This window comes from Carettochelys insculpta, chromosome 2, assembly GCF_033958435.1.
Source record: "Carettochelys insculpta isolate YL-2023 chromosome 2, ASM3395843v1, whole genome shotgun sequence".
NCBI classification, from domain to species: Eukaryota; Metazoa; Chordata; order Testudines; family Carettochelyidae; genus Carettochelys; species Carettochelys insculpta.
In genome coordinates this window covers 223,668,176-223,683,444 of record NC_134138.1, presented here as the reverse complement: position 1 = coordinate 223,683,444, position 15,269 = coordinate 223,668,176, and the positions used below count along the sequence as shown (strand labels likewise).

At 41.0% G+C, this 15,269-nt stretch overlaps 1 protein-coding gene across 5 annotated transcripts in view; it reads right to left on the bottom strand.

Moving 5' to 3' along the window:
* CRPPA (CDP-L-ribitol pyrophosphorylase A) overlaps nt 1-15,269 on the bottom strand; it is a 223,280-nt gene that overhangs the window by 21,110 nt on the left and 186,901 nt on the right. For 3 of the 5 annotated variants that reach the window (XM_074984660.1, XM_074984662.1, XM_074984664.1), the window contains one exon: nt 6,230-8,407. In XM_074984660.1, coding sequence (XP_074840761.1) covers nt 8,303-8,407 — 105 coding nt within the window. In that variant the 3' untranslated portion in view covers nt 6,230-8,302. Of the gene's footprint in view, nt 1-6,229; nt 8,408-15,269 lie in introns of those variants that run through there. The other 2 variants (XR_012644051.1, XR_012644052.1) reach the window with 2 other exon arrangements.

Below are 15,269 nucleotides of genomic sequence, written 5' to 3'. Positions count from 1 at the left end.
TGCCTAACTTTATTAACCCAATTGTGCTTATTTTGGCCTATTGGTCTTCCAGTGCCATGGAAGAGGAAGAGATGAAGTGGTGCAAAGAAGGGTCAAGTACCAGAGAAATAAAATTAACTACTAGGAAAGGGGAAACATGCCAGCTGCAGTCCGTGGCTCTACTGACCTGGATGTAGGTAATTACATATAATCTTCTGCATAGTTAGCTACAATTTATACTGTAAAAACCAGACACAATTTTGCATTTAAAGACGTTCCCCCTTCAACTCCTGCCACTGGGAGGAACTTTCCTGTATCTCTATCTCATTGCTTCTCATGCATAGCCATACGCACCTAATCCTTTTCATGCTTTTTTCCATCTTCTTTTATTTCTCCCTCTAACACTGGTATTTAACTCTGTGAAGCACTTTGATACCAAGAGTCTCTGACAGATGATATATACACACATCTCAAAAAACTGGAAGATATCTCAAGAGGTCATTGAGTTCAGTCTCCTGACCTGTTGGCAGGACCAAGCACCATCCTTTTTTTTTTTAAATCTCTTGGCCCCAGATCCCTAAATGACCCCCTCAAGGATTGAACTCACAACCCCAGTATATAACATAAACTTGTGTTGTACGATTTATCGTGACCCTGAGAAGCAGAAAGTACAGCTAGAAGGCTAACAGGCCAGACTGTCAACATGGCGGGGGGGACCCTCAGAAATCACCCCAGCTGGCAATGATCAATATGATGCACACACACAATCACCCAGAAGGGGACGTGCCCCGCCCGCACAAAAGAATGTCCTGTACTCCTAAATTGTTTATCTCTTGTCTTACAAGTGCAAACTAAGTAGAAATGCCCTTGTAACAAACTGGCGTCACAAAGACAGACCAGTATGATCTGGCACCATAGATAAGAAAGAGAATACATAACCCAAAAGGGGTATAAAAGATGGGTCCAGCAGAACTCTAACTTTGAGTGCATTTCCACCAACTACCTGCCGGTCAGGTCAGGTGATTGCCTCCCGAGGTCCACAACTGGGGACGCCCAACCTCGTATTCTTCTTTCCGCGGAATTGAGTGACCGATCCGGCTTGGCTACGCTGGTATCGAGAGACGCAGAGAGGGTAAGATACACCCATGCTAGGTCTCTGACTTTTTTTGTGCACAGCTAAAGAATTAGAGCTCTGTAACTAGATGTCATTGTGCCAAGATATCATTGTGTTAGATGGTAACAGATATCTTTGTATTGGATTGTAACGTAACTTGTTAACACCTGTACTTTGCTAGCATATAAGAAGTAAACAATAGCCTTTTGTAACCTCACGCTTATAACTGTAGCTTAATAAACTTGTAACTAGTTAAGCTCTGAGCCTGACCCTGCTGTTAACCCTTTTGTCACTGCAACACAGCCAGCACAACAAAAGAACTTTAACCGTTTGGTTACTACAGCCTGGCCGTGGGTGAGAGTGCTAGGAGCTGCCTGCTCTAACAGTAAAAAACTGGGTTGCTTAGGACCCAGGGGAGTACCTCACCACACATTACCTGGCCACCGGCTAACAATTGTCCACACAAATACCCATGCACAAGGACTGTACTGACTGCAACTTGAAATCAGGTATAGTCAGGGATCATTTCTATAGTTGATATCAGATAGTTACACATCAAATTGGCTGCAGTTGCAGGAACAAATCACTTAAAAAATAGAGCTACAATAAGTGATTATTTGGACTTAACACAAATTGCAAAAACAAATGAACACACAAACAAAAACAATCCGAGAGATCAAATAAATGTGCTTGCAGTGAAGTTTTCTTGTGAGGTATCTCATTCTTGCTATATTTAGTTTCACTGCACCAAAACTGATATCTAAGTAACAGATTGACAGTGGAGACTTTTGCATCATAGCAAATACTAACTTCTTAGCATTTCATTACTAACACTAACAGGGGCACTTAAATATTTTATTCTGTTTATAAATTTCACCATCTCTCCAAGTTTAAGTGAATAGTCAGAGTTAATTGTGACTGCTATAAGTGATTCTTGAAAAAAATTAGAGGAAATGCATTTGAATAGCTTCCTTTCACTACCAAGGCTGTGTCTACACTACCACCCTCTTTCGAAGGGAGGATGGCAATTAGGGTGTTGGGAGTTTATTAATGAAGTGCTGCGGTGCATACGCAGCACTTCATTAAGCAAATTCCCCCCTGCGGCAACTTTGAAGTTTTACTATACTCCTCAAAGTAAAGGGACTTTGAAGTTGCCCGGCACTTAGAAGTACCAGCGGGTGAGTTTAAAACTTCAAAGTTGCCGTGGGGGGGAATTTGCTTAATGAAGTGCTGCATGTGCACCGCACCACTTCATTAATAAACTCCCAACACTCTAATTACCATCCTCCCTTCGAAGGAGGGTGGTAGTGTAGACAAGCCCCAAGTGAGACAGAAAATCTTCTATTTAATGAACCATATATTCAAATTCCTAAATACTAAAGATCCCAATAAGGCATTATAAAAAAATCAGAGTCAAGTACGGGGAGTGCTTTCCTTGTAAAAAGGAGCATAGCACAATCAGGTAGGTGTCTTTAAAAGAGTGAGCCAACAAAATCACTCTAAACTCCTATATGAATTGCCGCAACAAAATTTATTTTACATCTGTTTATCCCTTCATTGAGCCAAATGCTAGTTCTACTGAATTTAGTGGAAGTTTTATTAATCAGCTGAATTCATCTGTATGCACTTTAGATATGTGTTCAAGCCATCTAGATTCAGAACTTTCTACTTCTAATTGAAACAGATATGGTATCCTTTATCACAGATAAAATACGACGATGTGACTTATTCAAATTACTTGTTTAAAAATGTTTTTCATTAAGAGGTGACGTATGGTAGGAGACCACAAAATAACAGCAGGGAACCTCCAGTGATTTTTGAAACTTCTGTTTGCATAACCACATAAAAAAGTCTATTGTCATGTGACTGTTAGTATGTCCAATGCTGAATATGCCCACAATTTACAGGTTTCTGGATGCAGAGTTTTGTTGTTCAGCCTATTTTATGGAGAGGGGTAAGAAAGCAAACAGCAGAATGGGAGTTTTTGCCATTGATTTCATTAGGGCTAGCATTTCACCCAATATCTGGATGTTCCTTTATTATATCATCTTCTGTGCTTTTCATTTGTGTAATTTTTTTCAGGGAAACAACCATGTGTAATTTTCAAGCCAGGTTGTCTGGAAATATAATGAAGATCAGGGTAGACATATTTTTATCAAATAACCTAGCAGGCATCAAGTTTTTAGTTTATTTTCAGTTGTTGTGACAATCAGGTTTATTATATGATTATTCCATCAACTTTGTGATCATTGAAATAATTACTAGGGTCAGATTCTGAAACCTTTATTCACATTAAATAGTGTTTTACCCAAGAAATATCATTGATGATTACTTGAGGGGTATGATGAGTGGAAGAGGCAGAATCTGAGCCTTTATTATTGTATTGTCTGTGTGTAGATATTCAAACCCATATGGGTTGTGACTGATTCACTAGTTCAAAGTCAGAATATGTGTGTACATATGCCAATTTTTTTTTCATTTGTGTGACTAGTTATGGGCTGCTATGTGTAGATAAAAAACAAATAAACCAGTTTCTTAATTTCACCTTACCTATTTATTTATACTTCAGAAATTAATATTCATGAAAAAGGCACCACTGAGATTAGGTTTGGACACTCAATAGCATTAATTCTATTCCGTTTCATTAATTTCTATAGAAGCTTACTGTATTTCCATCTATCTCAATAGCTTTTGTAAATTTTACCTTCTCCATGTTATTTCATGGACTGCCTATGGATTGTTTATAAAGAAACAATAGCGATAATATTAATAGCACATCAGGGAAACTTGTTATTTTATCCTGGATTTCAGTCTAAATAAACATTAAATATATATTGAGAACTTGAAATGTAATCTACATTTCTTTTTTAAAGTACTGCTCCCAAATAGCCTACAGAAAATCATTTTTCATGAAAGGAGTTAATTGCATGAGAAATTTTCAATTGTATCAAAACCTGCCTAAAATAAATAATTAGGTAAAATTGCAACCAAATAAAAGTGAAATTGAGACAACTGACAATTTTTATAAGCCAGTTTGCTTACTCCAGTAATTGAATTTAAACATAATGGCTAAAATTATTGCAAATGTAGAATATAAATGATTTTTTTTCTTTGCTTGCTTATTAGCCCTGGAGAAATATCTAGTATATTTTGTGAAACAGCCTTTCTATATCTTCAAGTAAAGAAGCAGAAAAATAAGAACGAAGACCCTAAGAATCTATGGCTATGTCTACATGACAAGTATCTGTCATCAGAAATCACTGTCAGAAGGGATTTTCTGGCAAAACTGTCAACAGTTCACATTTACATATAAAAGCAAATTGAAAGAGTGAAACACTGTGTCAACAGAGAGCAGCCAGACTGCCCAGCTTTCTCATGACAGAACAGCTGACCAGAAGCTCTGCAAACAAGGCTGCCCAATGAACTGGAAGCCCTGCCTGTCGAGAAAAGGGCCCTGTGTCTACACGGCTGTTTTGTTGGCAGAACACCGTCAAGAGAGGCGATATACCTGAATCGGGAGAGGCATAATGGTGCCGGCGGATGTGCCAGCTTTGACAACCAACTGTTGATACAGCACATTTTGTGTGTAGATGCTCTGCGTTTTTTTCCCGATAAAACCCAAGTTTTGCTAGGAAAAGCCTCTCGTGTAGATGTAGCCTATGTGTTTGCAATCTAACTAATAACTTACCTCTCACCTTTTGAAAGCCTGAGAGGTGGATTACTTCATCAAACTCAATCTACTGGTGTCGGACAAGAGAGAATTCAAAAAGTTTAATACAATATAGTAAATAATAATTATAAGCTCTTGAGTTTTTTTCAATTGTCTGACTAGACTATATAGAAATTCTCTAGCTATACATGGATACTAACAAAATTGTATTTGTTGTACAGTGTCAAAGAAGGACAAAATGGTTCATATGCGAGACACATGTACTGTAGTTCATCCAATGTCTCGGAATACCCATTAACAGAATGAACTCAAAGCAGATTCATACTAAGACCTTGTCTAATGCACCAGATTACTGGAGCACCTAAGCCTCAGAAGACGGTGCTTAGGAATACATACACGGCTAAGCTTCTCTTGCACCAGATTTACTGCAAGGGCAGTTGGCAGTGGTTATATTTTGATTTTATTTTGCCCTTGCAGGGAGGGAGTCATTCGGGTGGCAAAGGGAGCCACTGCCCCTTTACCTAGTAATACAAAAGGGCCAGACCTCCAGGCTGCCATTGCTGCTACTGCATCAGCAGCAGTGCCCAGAGCCCAAAGCCCTTTAGACAGCTGCTGGAGCACCAAGCAATGCCCTCTGAGAGGCTCTTACAATGCCTGGGAAGGCAGGAGCATTGCGTGTTGCATGCTGGATGGCAATGAGGGCTGGGAGTGAGGGCGGGGGTGCACTATGGACTGGGCAGTTCTGAGGGCTAGCTGCTCCCAGCCAAGCCTGTCCCCTTCAGCCTGAGTCCCTGCCCCTTCTGGTGTGTGGAGCAGGCACCCTGCCTCTCCTTGTCCAGTGATCTGGTGAGGCTGTTGGCCTCTCTGTATGTTGCCAGGGGCACTAAAGAAAGGTACATTTTAAACTAGTGGAACTCTTGAAAACATTCAGCACAGATAACTGAACTTCTTAATTTTTCTTAATTAATTCTTAGTCCTTTCCAAGCCATCTTCTTTTAAATGTCAAAACACCCTTCTTTGCCCTACTAGTTCTAGTACTGTGTTCCAGGTGATGGTGTAACAAACACACATATCAAACAGAAAATCAGAGAGACACCAAAACTGCTCAAATTCTTATGCAGATAGTCTTTCTTCAGTCTTATTACTCAAACACCATGGGTGTGTCTACACGGGCACAAATCTTCGAAACAGCCATATTTCGAAGATTACTAATGAGTCATTAGCATTAGGATGCTTCCAGCCGCGACGCTTCGAAAGCACGCGGCTTGGTGCAGCTATACGGGGGTCCTTTTCCAAAGGACCGCCCACTTTTCGAAATCCCCTTATCCCACCCACTGATCAGAATAAGGAGATTTTGAAAGGTGTGGGGTCCTTTCGAAAAGGACCCTCCTGTAGCTGCACCGAGCCGCACGCTTTCAAAAGCAGCACTTTTGAAGCACCGCAGCCGCAAGTCAATTCAGTGCCTCATTAGTAATCTTCGAAATATGGCTATTTCGAAGATTTTTGCCCATGTAGACACAACCCATCAGAATCAATAATCTTTCAAGCTTTAAAAATAGTTAGTTGCACCACCTTGAATTCCTAATTCTGCATTTCCACGACAGGCTATTATATCTGATTTAGTGTGCACAAACATGTTTTTAAAAAGTATCCTTCAATCTCTGGACAATGAGCACCAGATCCTAAAAACACTATTAGGGAACTTTCATTAAAGTCAAATTGACTATGCCAGGGTTGTCAAACATGTGGCCCATGGGCCAGAATTTGGCCCATGGAGCCTTTTCATCCAGCCCACAGAGCTGCCTCACCTGTGGCAGCCGGCTTTGCAAATGCAGGCGTGAAGGAGACTCTGTGTTAACCATGCCAGAAAAAGCCAGGGAAAAAGCAGCAGCAGCCACTGGGATCATGACTGCTCTACAGCAGCCCCAACCTCTGCAGTACAGCACGAAACTGCAGCTGGTGAGCAAGGAGCAGTTGTATGGAGGGGCTGCAGCTCGCCAGCCCCTGCCAGCACACGCTCCAGCTGGTGCTACAGCTGGGCGAGGAGGCTACGCAGGTGGGTGAGTGGGCGGGGCACTGTCATGGCAGAACAGGGGTGCATTGCTCCTGACAGGGGCAACTCAGGGAAGAGCTCATCCTCCCCATCCCCCCAAGGTGTGCATGTGCGGTGAAGCCTGGCTGGGTTTGCGCAGCTGCTGCATGTAGCTCGTGTCACGCTGCAGTGTTCCCAGCCTGCCAGGATGTCTCTCTTGCTCAGGGGAGCCAACCCTGGGGCAGTCAGGCCTAGCCCCTTGCTCCCCTCACAGGTCTCCTGCCTGGAGGACCGCCCAATTTGCAGACGGGACAAGGGGGGTGTGGCAATTCTGCCCCCACCTCCCCCTGGATGTCACGCTCCGGGCCAGGGCAGAAGTTTCTTCCTGTCTCGTCAGTTGTGTTGCCTGCTGTGCACCCAGCGCCTTTGCTACCCAGGGGCTGTACAGGGACCCCAGGGAAGAGAGTTGGGCTTAGCAGCTATCAAGATGCAGAACATGGTCAGCTTTGGAAGCTGTACCTTGTCATTGGGGTCTTTTGTTGTGCCTGCAGTGCAAGTAGTTCATAACAGTGCTATTTGGGGGCGAGTGAAGAAGCAATGTTTGCTAGACAGGCTGTAGCTGGACAGGAGCTAGACTTCTACTTTTTGCAGAGCACCAAACCTGTGGAAGGAAGGAGGTAAAAGTGATGTGAAGAAGTGGGTCTGTCCCACAAAAGCTCATCAACAAATAAATCATTTTGTTAGTCTTTAAAGTGCTACATTTCTGCTGCTTTGTTTTGCTGGAGTACAGACTAACATGCCTACCTCTCTGTTAGTATTCTAGGACAGTGTTTCTGAAACTTTTGAAGACAGTGGAACACCAAACAAGAATGCTTTTATGCACAACACCAATAAAAATTTTCTTAAAAAACTTTTTGTCAGAAAGCAATGAAGCTGCAATATTGTATCTGCTGAGGATGTTGAATGGATGTCATTACCTTAGAATAATAAAATATCAATTTATGCTGCATTTTTCTGTTTTGAATGAGTATGCTATTTTGTGTTTGGCCCCCCGGAACATGTAAAAAATTGCTATGTGGCCCCCAATGCAAAAAGGCTGAACACCCCTGGACTATGCCTTGTATTAGACTCTAAACACAATAGAAAGAGCAGGATCAATCCCCCATTATTGTGTAAAGAGCACCAGTTATGCTTTAGATCATATATCTTATCTAGTTGAAGAGAAATTTGTGCATATCAAGTACTTTGTATGCGAAAGGACTGAATAGCACCACCTGGTTGTAGTTATAACACTTCAAGGTATAATGCCTGGCGCACTTCACAATACCTGTTTAATTTAGACATGCAGCTCAACTTGCGGTCAGACTTACATTTTATGTTGGCAAAAGATCCTTATAGCAAACTTTGTAAGTCCAGTGATTTTGTCAAAGAGTAAAATGTTACAAGAACCTTGGTAAACACATAATGAAAAAGAAATATCTCTGATAGCCACAGATAATTTTGATATTCATGCTGCCAACACTTGACCAATCAGCTCAGGATTTCTGTCCTTTATTAATGTGGAGATAATGGCAGCAGCAGAATTTATTGTGTCTTGAATCTTTGGATCATCCTGGAAGACAAAGGAACATTCTGTGAGCAATTATTGAAAAAGGTAATCGCACTTAACGTGCTTTTTAAAATATGCACAATCACCTTCTGACTTCTGAGAAAACTTCAAAATGCATTGTATTTACCAATACAAAAACCTTCCAAAAATGTTGATTGTTTGTGAAAGAAAATGCCATACTAATGTCAGTTGTCCAATCTATACCACAAAAAATGTAGACAGAAAAAGAACATAAACAAATGGAAATGGATGTATTTACATTGTTTCAGGTTAATGATGAAAAATTTGCATTTGAAGATTTGTAAATCTGTATTTATTTATTCCACATATGCCACGTAAATAACCAAAAACGTGTTTACTTTCAGCTTATAGAAATGTTTAAATTTTAAGCATAACTAACATGTTCCAACATTAAGAAATAAATTGTGCATCAGCACTGGATGGACTTAATTACTTATGGAGAGCAAAAGTCTACGTACATTCCGCAGTCTTAGGCGACATCCACACTACAAGATAAATTCAGATTTAAGGCAGCTGGCTTGATTATACCAAATTATTGTCTTCACTGTAAATATCAACAGCCCGATTTAGGGAACACTAATATTGATATCATTATACTGTTGGAACCTAGTGGGTGTAGCATCAAGTCCGAATTTAATAGCTTGAATGAAGGCTAGTGTGGAAATGCCACGTCTTTGAATTGAATTCATTAGCCTCCAAAGGCTGACTGGGCTGCTGCACCTGGCTCCCAGCTCCCTACTACTCATGGGAGCCAGGTGCAGCAGTGCTGGTCAAGCTGTGGGGAGCCAGGAACCAGGCAACAGGGTGAGTACTGCCAGTGGTGGGGATGCAGCAGGGCCCGGGGGGAGGGAGCAGAACACAGGGCTGAGGGAACTGTAGGATAGGTTCCCACAATGCACTGCTGCAATAGTTGATGTTGGGTCACTCTAGGGTGGCAGCACTAACTCGACTTTTTGCGAACTTTGTGGGAAGTGAGGATATTCAAAATGGAATTTACTTATCCCAGCGTCATAAAACTGAATTTAATGAAACTGAATTTATCTGGTAGCGTAGACATAGCCTTCGTGTCAAACATTACATGTAAGGATGGCAAAAGAAATAACAGTAATTCTTTTACATTTGCTGTGTTAATAGAGGCTTGATAGATATCTCAGTTGTCTCATTAAATGAGTCCTTTATTAGTTGCTGCTTTCGCTCTTCAAGTCTTAAAACACAAGTACATTTTCACAATTACACAACAAAATTAGGTTCACAATATCACAGCAGGGCTCTCACTTCATTTGAGTTCGTTGTTACACCTCTCTGACTGACTGATGACACCCCACCCCTTATATGCCCAAAAAAGCATGACTGACTACATTCTAGAATTCTGGAGGAAAATGCAGTTCTCTGAAAGTCTGGAAAGTTCCATGAGATTCTGCAAACATGCAGAATATTCTAATAGGTTAGTGAAAAATAAATCCACACATGGAATATCTGAAATGTGTTACTTCAAAAATTCTGTTTTCCCCTTTGGCGCTAACAACAAAAACAGCACCTTGAGCTTGGCGCCCCTCAAGCCCAGCATCAGAGGTGGTCAGCTAGGTCTCTTATCCCATGTCCACCTTGCTGGTAGCAGTGGAACAAAAACTAGCTTTCCAAAGAGGAATCAGAAAAGAAGACACTGAGCCAATGATTACAGATGGTATGTTTAAGAAACCTGGGTTAATCGATATAGGGACATTAAATGAAGGTAAAAAGAGAATCAAGTGCTGGTTTTTTAAAGAGAGAAGCTACTACATGCGGGTGGGGAGGCAGAATGGGTATACAATCCGAGAGTTAGAAGTTAAGAGTAAGAGGCCTCAAGAGTCTAACTGGGAGTGAACTGAAAATGGATGTTGGGCAGTGGAGAAGTGCACCATCTTCTGTTCATTTGTAAGAAAATTATGAAAACCAGGCCAGAGGGGGAAGTTGGAAGAACTGGAAGAAAGGGCAGAGAAGGAATGCTGGGGACTGTAGTTTTAAGACATTAAGGGGATCAAGCTGACCTGGTGCACACTGGCTCTTCACTGACGTGAATATTTTAGTGGTGACAAAGTCATGATCATTTGCACTGTGGGTTACATACTTTGACATTTGAGAGAATGCGGTAAGGTCTGCAGAAATCCTTACTTGAATAACAGGGGTATCTGAAAAAGCTACAGAACCACAGCATATTCCAGATAATAACAGAGATAGCCATGTTAGTCTGTATTCTATCAAAACAAAAAAGCAGTCATGTAGCACTTTAAAGACTAACAAAATAATTTATTAGGTGATGAGACTCCGAAGTGGGTCTGTCCCACAAAAGCTCATCACCTAATAAATTATTTTGTTAGTCTTTAAAATGCTACATGATTCCTTTTTTGTTTTGATATCCCAGATAAGTCAATTTATCTGCTGCTTATCTGAGATGTGCAATTCACAGTTCATACGCAAGCCTTTAGTAATTAGTTTGGAAATATGAATGACTGGGTAAGACTAGAATTTTGTCCCAAAGACCTACTTTTGAAAACAGTTGTGTATACAAGTAAACAGTAGATATAGTAAATATTTTATGTATTTTTGATATTTAGGAGGATTAGTCAATGTCACTTACTAGTAGCCTGCAAAATTCTCAGTGGAAAAATAATCACAGTCATTTAGAACATGCATGTTTAATGTTCACTTACAGTTAAATCCTACGTTGCTTACTCAGACAAACCCCCAGTTACACAGGGAATTTCTGGATAAACAAAGAGTGCGGAACTGAAACCTTGGACCTCAATTCTCTGTTGTCGTTTATCTTGTGTGGACACATGCATACCTGTGGAAAGTGGTGTCAGATGATCCCACTCTGTTTGTTGTTCACTTTGCATAGGTGTAAATGATTGCCTCAGGTGAAAGGATTAAGACCCATAGGGCCAAATGCTATGTCTACACTAGAGGGTTTTGTTGACATATCTGAAGTTGGCCAAAGTGGTATACTTTTTTTTTCTTTTTTTGAAAAAGAAGAAAAAATTACACCTGACCATGACTGCACTTAATGTTTCAGCTCATAAATCTTCCACATCCTCTGTTAGTTACTGGATTCCATACACATTCCTTTGTTGTAATAAATTATTTTAATTTTTAAACATGAAAGGAAGTGAGAGAAGGAAATTTATCTTTCACTATTTTAAAGCCAGGACTTAAAGTGACATTGGAAGGTTCAATTTGACTGAAAAAATAGTTTTAATAGAGTATTTTATCAAACTTAAAGCCAAGTGAAAGGCTTTAATGATTATTTTCATATTTCAAGGGAAAGATTTGGTAAAGACGACCCTTTGGGGTATCTGCAACCCACACACTGTTGCAATGTGCTGAGTAGAGGAAACTGAAATGAGAACTTGATTAGAAATTGAGTAGTCTATTTTTCTGTGTTCAGGAAGAAAGAAATCTAAAATCTAAACAGCATAAATAACTAAAAGTAATATTTTGAGAGGAGCTAGTAAGTGAACATATGAAATCCCATAGGTATAACTTGAAAACTCCTGTTTCTGACATTCTTGGAACTGGTGCTGAATAAAATGGGTAGTGCATCCAGGCAGGACTCAGTAAGGAAACCAGGATGAATCTCATCCACCACATCTAATCCTATTGTACACACAGTGCCCCAAACATCCCTTGTCTTCAGTGGTACAGTACAGAATATTTCAAAAATCTTATCACTGATTGCTGAAGGCCAAATGATCAAGTAGAGCTAAGTCTTCTCAAGTCTAGTTGCTTGAGATGTTTAGACACAACGTAAACTGTGATGCAGAATAGGATGTAAGGAGCAGAATGCTCAATAGAAATCTTTTATGCAGCACTCAGTAGTTATTTCACATTACTGCCCACAAACTGTTGAGTTCAGCACATTTAGAGAAGATGTACTGCAGTATCCCACTCACTTGAGGCTTATACATTAAGCAAGACCAGTTCTTTTATTTAACAGAAACCTCCAATGTCTGATTCACAGGCAGAAATATCATTATGGATTAATATAATTGTCTTTCCCCAGGCTCAGCTGGCATGACCCAAAAACCTTTTCTTAGCCACTCTCTACTCATTTTATCCATTTGAGCTAAGTGAGTCTCTTGTAAAAACCCTCTCTTGAACATTAATAAAAGGATTTCCTATTGCTGAAGTGGGTGATTATACCCATGCATTTATACCAAGAACAAAACTTGTACCACTTCAAGTACATTGAAAAAGAAAGTGCTTAGGACCAACACCAACTTTATAAATCATAAACCCATATAACAAAAATTTGATTCCAAAATAAAATTCCCACTTTCTGTCCATTATTAAATAAAAAACAAGTAAAAAATGCTGAATGCAGCAGTATTATATAATGATTGTCATTTGCATTTGTAATATACAGGATGCAGGGCTATTAGATTTAAGAGGTTTTCCAATCTACAGAAGGAGGCTGGGGAGGGATACAGGAGCAGATTTAAAGCAGTATTTGGAATATTCAATAAGTTATTTTACCTCTCCACATTTATTTAAATAAACTGGCAGAGTATTAGAAAATGTATCCACATTCTCTCCACCATTCACTCCCTTCCTTTACAATACTTAGGAATTTTTTTCAACTAGAACCACTCCCTGGTCTGCAAACATTTCAAATGAATATTAATTAACTTAATTTCAACCATTGCTTATGGAATTTATTTCACACCGATAAGACTGAGGACTAAGCCTACTATCTCCCCTGGACAATATCTGAGCAGGTACCCTCCCTGTCTCTTAAATCCACAGACCTATAATGATGACACAATAAATTTGCTGTGCACCATTTATTTGGCACCATATTTAAATGAAACATATTGTGAATTTACTTTCTCATTAATATATTTTTTCAGCATATACACAGAACTCTGGTACTATCATTAGTTATTAGTTTGATAGGTAACTTAAAGACATAACCTTCTGTCCCAGAGATGAGGATGTTCTAATGGACGTGAGTTTCAGTATTAGTATGTATCCATGCGATGCCCTCCTCTAGAAACAGTGACTTTTGGAGGGTAAGTTTTCAATGGAAATTTTGGCAGGGAGTGTATTTATGTCATGTATCGCGTGGAGTAAGGGCATCAGCATGAGCCCAGCATGGCCAACAGCTGCTGCAGGCACTAGGTGACAATGGGGAAGGCCTTGGCTCATTGCCCCGGTACGGGCAGAGTCAAGGGTGGAAGGGGTGAGACCTAAGACAGTCAGACTCAGTTGCCGCCTGGACTGCCCAGTCTCTCACAGCTGAGCACAGCCATGGAACAGTGTTGCCATGGCACTTCAAATGCTCCAGCTGCTGCCGCCATCAAAACTGCAGCAGTACTGGCCAGACCTATGGGCCTCTTTGAAATGCCAGGCCCTGGGGTAACTGCTCCCTTATCTCTCCCTCCCATGTCAGTGAGCCTGGGCTTCTGATACACAACAAGCCCATAGGTGTAATTGTGCCATAAATAAATACATAAATAAATAATGGAAGCAGAGTGAATGCATAAAAATATATTTGTGTTTTTGCCTGAGGAATAAGTGCCAGGAACAATGAGGCTATGTCTACGCTACCAGATGAATTTGTTTTTTATTATATTTGATTATATAATGCTGGGTTTTATAAATTCAGTTTTGAGTATCCTCACTCCCACGAAGTCCACACAAAGTCGAGTTAGTGCTGCCACGCCAGAATGGCCAAACATCGACTGTTGCATCAGTGTATTGTGGGAACTTATCCCACAGTTCCCTCAGCCCTGCATTCTGTGACCTCCCCCAGGCCTGCTGCACCCCTACTGCTGGCACCACTCACCCTGCTGCCTGGTTCTTGGGTCCTTGCAGCTTGGGGGAGCCAGGAAACTGACCAGTGCTGCTGCACCTGGCTCGGCAGGAGCCAGAAGCCAGGCACAGGAGGGAGCCAAGTGCTGCGCTGGTCAGTTTCCTGGCTCCCACAAGTGGCAGGCAACCAGTAGCCAGGTGCAGCAGCACCCACAGTTTCTCAGCTTCCCACCACCTGCAGGAGCCAGGAAACTGACCAGGGCTGCTGTGCTGGTCAGTTTCCCAGCTCCCATGAATGGCAGACAGCCAGGAGCCAGGTGCAACACCACCAATCAGTCTCTGGAAGCTAATGAATTTGATTCAAAGACATGCACTTCCATAGTAGCCTTTATTCGAACTGTTAAATTTAAACTTGATGCTACACCCACCCGGTTCTGACCATATTATGATATCAATATTAGTTTTCTCTAAGCTGAGCTAATGGTATTTACATCAAAGACAGTAACTTGGTACAATTGAGCAAACCGCCTTAAATTAGAACTTATCTAGTAGTTTAGATGTAGCCTGAGAGAGCAATCGTGTTAACACTCTTTTTAAAGATAAATTTGTTCATGGAAAACCTGTTATTCAAAGCACCGTAGCATAATGGAGACAGCATGTGCCACCTAGATGCAAGGTAGTCCTAGGTTGTATATGGCATTCCTGCAATCTTAAGGACAAAGGGACAAATTCTGACCTCACTGTTTTAGTAATAAATGATGTAAAGGAGATGGAGGAGGGCCTGTATGTATTCCCACAGCACATGAGCAGCACATGGAGCGTCCCTTATGCTGCATCCCCAGTAGTCCTCATTGTAAGGGCTCATAGAGGCCTGTCAGAGGCAGGAAGAGGGAGTGGTTAAAAGATGCTGCATTTTGGCAATTATGGGCTGCAACAACAAGGTGCGAACTCATAAGGCTGTTTTAACTTGTGCTAGAGGCCACACCAGGTCCCAGAATAGCCCAGAATTTGGGTGCCTTTAAACCACCTCTGAGGCCACACTCCCATGGGCAGC